The sequence below is a fragment of the Argopecten irradians genome, chromosome 3, assembly GCF_041381155.1.
Source record: "Argopecten irradians isolate NY chromosome 3, Ai_NY, whole genome shotgun sequence".
Taxonomy (NCBI): Eukaryota; Metazoa; Mollusca; class Bivalvia; order Pectinida; family Pectinidae; genus Argopecten; species Argopecten irradians.
Window position 1 is genome coordinate 53,408,065 of NC_091136.1, and position 7,186 is coordinate 53,415,250.

At 36.5% G+C, this 7,186-nt stretch overlaps 1 protein-coding gene across 2 annotated transcripts; it reads left to right on the forward strand.

Annotated features, from left to right (window-relative positions):
* Positions 1 to 1,808: 1,808 nt before the first annotated feature.
* On the forward strand, positions 1,809 to 5,940 carry LOC138319045 (fos-related antigen 1-like). Of its 2 annotated transcripts, none has more exons than XM_069261932.1 (4): positions 1,809 to 2,087; positions 3,130 to 3,519; positions 4,143 to 4,250; positions 4,473 to 5,940. In XM_069261932.1, the coding sequence occupies exons 1-4, from the start codon at positions 1,995 to 1,997 to the stop codon at positions 4,974 to 4,976; spliced, it is 1,095 nt and encodes a 364-aa protein (XP_069118033.1). In that variant the 5' UTR covers positions 1,809 to 1,994; the 3' UTR covers positions 4,977 to 5,940. The 2 variants fall into 2 exon arrangements, with proteins under 2 accessions (XP_069118033.1, XP_069118032.1); XM_069261931.1 differs by lacking the exon at positions 1,809 to 2,087 and adding an exon at positions 2,169 to 2,631.
* The last annotated feature ends 1,246 nt before the right edge of the window (positions 5,941 to 7,186 follow it).

Consider the following 7,186-nt stretch of genomic DNA (forward strand, 5'->3'; position numbering starts at 1 on the left):
AAATAAAATGAATAAATAAGTACTAAATTACGGAAATTTGGATTTATTGAAAAAATTTAGTTAATTTGGTTTATAGACTGGGACCCCCCCCCCCCCCCCGTTAATTTGGTTTATATACTGGGACCCCCCCCCCACACACACACACACACACACCAAAGAAAAAAAGAAGAAGAAAAAAGAGAGATATACAGTTCTTATAGAAAACTTTGTCTAATACTTGTTGTTATGTGTTTAAACTATCAACACTACAGATTTCTCTTGATGGGTCTTGACTTGAGCAAGTCTTACTTTTCAAAAAATCCGGACTTAGCAAGTCTTACTTTTCTCGGTCTTTGGTAGTGTATAGTGTGTTTGCAACTATAAAATGATTTTTCTTTCCGATAACTTACATAGTAAAACAAATACGTGGTATTTATAGCTAAAATTGGATTTATTTTGGAATAAAGATAATAATAAGAAATGATTTATTGGCGTAGTACAGACAGGTAAATGTATATCATAATAATTGTTTTTATTTTTTTTATCCTACTGATTTCATGTAAAAAAATATATATTTTAAAACACGATAAGTGATAAAAGGTCTGAAAAATTACGAAATACAGAAAACGTTATTTCCTATCACGATCTAGAAAATAGCCCTGGTTTACACACCGGATAAATCACGTCCTTTCTTACTGGGGTTTCATTTGAATAGAGCTAATCTATTTTTACCTGACCCACTTGCCCCGCTCTGCATTGTGATCCAGGTATGGAAAATGCCCGGGGATATATACACTGACTGTTTAGCCGACTTAGGCTTCAATTGTAGGACAATTTAAAACACAGATTTATCCCAATAGGAATACTATAGAGAATAATTCTGGACAATCATATAAAATAAATAAGATCGACATTTTCCCCACTGTTTGACAATCTCTGCGTAGTTATTTAATAACTACAGAACACTCTTTATTAACTGACAAAAATATATCTGGTTGTTTTTACGCATTTTAAACATTCGTTAACATTTATGTGTATAATACCGCATTTATTTGATAAAATTTCTTTTTGGTCCCATTTATATGATAGCGACATACATAGACTTAAAACGGCCACGGCGCATCTGTCGTACGATGTCTACATATACATGTAGTAATATTGGTCGAAGTCTGGGATGTGTATTCACATGCTGTACATGTACAAAGGTTTACTATATATATACACGTACAATATGTAATTTGTACTATCAAATTTCTTTAACTTGATAAAAGTATACACATGTATATATTCAAAGCGTGTAAATGATAGTGTGACCATAATTTGAAACTATTAAGAATCTTCTTAAAGTTCAGTTTCTACAGAAGTTTCGCCGCCTCATTTGCATGTTCAGTGGGTCACACGTGTAATAAGGTCAACTATCCGTACGGCCCAGTCGAATTTAGTGTTCCCCAAATATTAGTCATCGTTCAAAACCTTAAATAGTAAATTCCTATAACGGGCATGCTTCGTCTATGGTGAATTCTATATTTTGACTTGTTTATCAGGCTACGGCTGAATAAACACATATACACGTATGTGGTATTGTTAGGCCATGTGCGTAAACAACTTAATAAACATTAGCAATTGACGTCACTCGCCGTCAAGGAGATTCCTTATTTGGGTGTACCACGTGATAGTTTCCGAATGAATTTTCATTCTATACTCATCTAGAGTTATGATTGCAATACATTAGTCCCGCGTCTCAAGATAGATTATGATGTCACTTGACTAAAAATAGCTGAGTGAGTCATACTAGTTCTCGCTCATTGAATCACCATGTATATAAGTTGTAGTGGGTATATTCCTGCTAACATTCTTTGAACCACGCGTGAGTCATACTAGGGAAGCCTAGGTCCCAGACCTCCGGAAGCCAACAATAGCAGTACTGTACACCTACTGACTTGAAAAGTGACTGTCAGCAAAACTATTTGATAGGTGACAGCGTGAACTTTACACTAACTGGAGTTTTAACCAGAATGTTTGAAAAGGGAGAAAGTTACAGCGAGGAATCAAAATACGTGGCGGACATTTTGTCGTCCATGGCCAGTGCTGCGTCGGTAAATAGCTCAGTAAGTTATCAACGTCAAATCTGCTTTTTAGTTCATTTTCCTATTTTGCTTTTTGTCTTGTTAAGTTTTTTGTGTGTTTTATTGTCAAATAAAGCTAATGCCTTTGTCGATATTGACATAATTGTGGGTTTCCTTATTATAAAAACCCATATGACCTATTTATACACCAAGCACATGAATAAAGCCGGGCCTGGCTAGTGTAACAAAGACCGGTTGCTTGAACAGCCAACCAGAACGAATAAGGGGTCGTGACCTCTGCGCATGCGCAGGTAGTCAAAATACATGTGACATGAGGCATACATATACAAGTGTTAAACTTACATCTATAGCATTTTGTCACTGCATTTGTGTGTGTGTGAATGGCTCGGCGATAAGGCTATTTTCCTGGATTATACCGAGGTCACGACAGGTCGAGCGAGTTGTTTGGATTTATAGTAGTGTGTGGACAAGCAACATGTGGCATTATAATCATAACTCTTATTACAACAGAAATCCGCACCATCAAATGCATCAATATCATGCTCATAACCATAGACCATCACCGGTATGTACGTATGTGACACTTGTCACAACTTGGTGGACTTTTATTATTTATCAATACTTATCTTAAATTCATACAAGGATTTGTAAGTGATCTACCTCCTTGATTCATAGCACTGACACGGGTCTTCGCTAACTTTTAAAACTTTTTAAAAAGTTTGGAAAGTTTTTTTGTCATCATAGGAAGAAAACTAATTACATTTCTTAAAAAAACTTTTTATATTACAACCTCGTGGAAGAAAACATATACTTTGTAAACTGTTTTTTTGGTGGTTTATTTATTGGCATTAAACTTCAAAAGTTTTTAAAAAAATAACAAAAATTATTTTGGTTTAGAACGATTAAAATATCTTTATTTTGTCCGTCAATATTATATCTTTATTGGTTTAGATGTATTGTCACTTAAACAAACTGATTTAGGCACATTGTATATTTAATTTAAATATATAAAAACCTGGATGGTTTTACGATATTCATGTGTCACTATTTTTGTGTGTTTCAGTACTCCGTGCCATCAAACTCCTTTGTCAGTGGAATTACCTCTATGCCTAGTCTTACCCCAACCACACTGGCCAATATTGAGCGGACATTTATTGAACTTCAGGCCGTGCCTGCGGTCAACGCCTCCACAGGACAGGACCCCCATACACAGAGTGGGTTTGTGCCCCCCATCGTCGATCCCGTTGTGACGTCAGAGCGGTCAAACGACGCCTACGGAGACTACGGTGATAGTAACCCAGCCTCAGACCCCGAATGGGTGCCAGGAGGCAAGAGGCCAAGACTAGATCTGTCGGACGGTTCTAGCGGCAGCAAAAGCAGTGACCCCATGTACTCCCAAGTGTCAACCTCCGCACCCCCGGGCCGCAAAAGGCGTGGGGCTAGGGATGTCAAAGTAAGTTGAAACAAAGTGTTAGTTACACTATTTAATTAATTGTATCAGGTGTCCGTAGCCCAAGGAAAGCCTTATGCAGATAGATAAAATCATAACAGTAAACTTCTTTTCCTGTAATCTTTTTAAAGTGTGACATTTGATATATAGATGGTGTGCAGTCAGGCGTGTCCACAAGTAATAGTTTAGTGTAGATAATATCTGGTGGGAGTTGACCTGACTCGCAAAATACAAACACTGAGGTGTAAAATAGATCAAAGTTGTATAAAAATTTAAAAAAAAACCACCACAACCTTGGGGCGTAAAAAATGAGTGGTGATACCTGTCATCAGATTTGTACCAATCCATCATAAGATGGCCAGCGGTCACACTGGTTTTACGTAGGTTAATCCGGCTGTCTGGGGTAATTGATATCTTATGACATATTGGAAATTGAGTGACTTTTCATAAAATGTATTAAGACTTTTGATCGATTGACAGCTGGATCTACATTTCTGAAATATTTCTCATGTGTATTTTATGAATGTCGGAATGTGTGTGCATCCGTCTGTATGTGATGTTAAAGCTCTTTTCCGTAGTGACATCATCTTGCAGCTATTTATTATATTTTTACTTACATTTTCCAGCTTTCTCCTGAAGAAGAAGAGAGACGAAGAGTACGAAGGGAAAGAAACAAGGTGGCTGCAGCGAAATGTCGGCAGAGACGAGTGGACCACACCAACCGACTAACAGGGGTAAGCTTAAATAACAAAAACTCTTGATTTTGTATTAAAGAATTTTGAAGAAAACGTTAATTTTCTTTTGTTCAGAATTGTGCTTTTCATTGACAAGGCAAGGATATTGTCAATCGTTTTATTTCAAATAAGTTGGTTAATATATTGTCCAGCTAAAACTTTTCAACAATGCTATGTGTTTCATCTTTTGGAACCAAAAACTAAATGAAAGACTTTTTTCAGGAAACCGACCAATTAGAAAGTGAAAGAGATGATCTTGAAACCGAAATCCAACAACTTCAGCAGCAGAAAGACCAACTAGAATTTATACTACAGGCCCATCAGCCTCTATGTAAACTGGAGGATGGATCTCGTCACCAACACTCCTCACCAGCCATCACAATGCCCTCCAAGGTCAAGGTGAAGAAGGAGCCAGGTGTGGACGCCAGATCCACAACATGTCCAATGGGCAAAGGCACCACGACCAGTACCACTGGTATCCGACCTAATTCTCTGGACATCGTGAAATCGGAGAGTGCTAAGAAGGTTTCGGTGACAAGTGCTACTGGAATACCTATTACAACGCCATCTAACGGGTTTTACTTTGCCATGGACAGCATGGTGGACCACACTGGACTAACCCCTATCACTAACGGCCCCACGTCTAGTTGTGGCACTGAAGCCAACAGAACTACCAGTGAGAGTAGCTCGGAGAACGTGAGCTCTCCCTCTCTCATTTCTCTCTAAGCCCAGATCTTCCAAGGACGTTAAAAACGAAGAAAGAACAAACGATCTCGATTGATGAATATATCGTATATATTTAGTATCATATATTCCCGAAGTCGAGGCGTTTTGAGTCGATGATGTTGATGTTTGACGTGCTTTATGTGCTGCTGGACGGTTTGATTTAGTACACAAACATTTTATTTCAATTTTAATGTATTTATTTGACATTCGGGAGAATGAAGGATTTCCTTAGCCAGTATTATTTTCGTTGTACGTCGCGATCATAACGTTAAATGTGATTGTCTTAGTGTCGTGCTATTTGTAATGGATTTTAGTTAATATACATCGCCTTATTTGCAACTATTAGTTATGGTTTAATTATTTTTGAACTCTTAGTCACTTGCAAGCTTGAACCAATAACAAGTCATTGCCGTGTTTGGTTTTTTAAACGTGTTCATTTTTCAGCTAAATCAAGCCTTATACTTGTCACTACTGTTGTTTCTGTTTAAAAGTGTTGATAAATTTAAAACTAATTTAGCTGAATCAGTCTTGTCTGTACGTGCGGGTCACGTGACCAAGGTGTAATGCATGTGTCTGTGTGATATGAACTGTAAATGTGGCCTATAAATTACCGTCACCAGGGCAGAAGTTGTTGTTAGAGGTTATAAGGTGTAAATTATGACCAAGTCATTAAAGACAAACAAAAATGCCTTGGCCAGATACTAGAAATTATTTGTATGTAATTTGTAAACACAGAAAGAATTTTGTTTTCGTTGCAGTTAATCATTGACAAAAGCTACACTAATTAAACAATCTCTGCCCTCGTTACCGGTTATACAAAACATGCAATGCAAAATTGTAATTAAAATTGTTACAAATACGGCATCAATATTACTGCTTCCATTTTTTTTTCATGTTGTCCAATTTATGAATTTTTGTACTGACATTTTTTTAGCAAAATAAAACAATACAAAACGATTATAAATGCGAATTTTGTGTTTTGCTTATGAGTTTTATGAAATTGAATTTGTGACATGTCATTTACTACAGCTGATCAAATGTGATACAAAAACTTGGTGTAACCAGGGATTTATAAGTGAATACAGGTCTTTGGAGTTAGCCATAGCATTATTTTCGTATAAGGAAAATATTCGATTAATCATACTAATGAACAGCTTTTAAACATTGAATACATCATAGTCCTATTGCTCCATATATTATTTATACTACAAATTGTAGTAAACAACCGAGATCCATTATAAACATTATTAGTACTACAGGGATATTAGAGGAACTCACGAATTCCGGTACCGTCCTCCGTCGACAATGCTTCCGGCTATATATACACCTCAAGCCGGAAGTTAGACTTGGACAATGACCTCTAACCTGGGATTGTACTTCAGTTGGTGGTTTGACCTAAATCCTCATCTTGACCAGTGCCCGGATTTAAGTGTTCAGGGTAAATATGGTCCTAATCTACTCGCACTTTTAAATAATGATTTTTGAACTATTAAATTAGAATATATAATAGTATAGGGAGCTCGTGCAATTACCACACGATAATTAAGTTTCAAGTTATGCGATTTGACTGCCTTAAAACCTTAAACAATAGGACGAACTTCCTTCTGCAGTGGATTTACAACACCATCCGGCAATATAGATCTTTAACCCAATATACCGATACTATTCACTGAGATAGGAGACAGCAAACTCATTTTAGTTCGAAATGGCAACTAAAATCAAGATAAAAAAATATTTATCATTTGAATGACAAAGTTGCGTTCTAATTTCGAAGATATGCATTAGAGAATTTATGACCGTCACTAAGCTACACGTAATACAGAGGTGGTTACACGAATTATATAAAGATATTTTGTACATGAATTTTTCTTACTAAAGCAGAATATGTGTATTCACACAGAAATTGTCTCTGCCAAATTTCACACGATCTGTTTATGCATGTACATATAATTCAATAATGATTTAACACACGATTACTATGAATATATTTCTGCTGAACTTGTGTGATCGATCAAACAGAAAGCATGACAGCGTGACAAACGGAGAATATTCCTATAACAAATATCTAGGGATTTTGAAACACATTTCCCTATATATACAGGGAAATATATATTGGGACTAACGGCGTGCATTGGAGAAGCGCGTATTTTAGACCGTTGGAAGAAAGCCAGAGCATCAGGAAAAAACACTTAGCATATACATGGCTACAA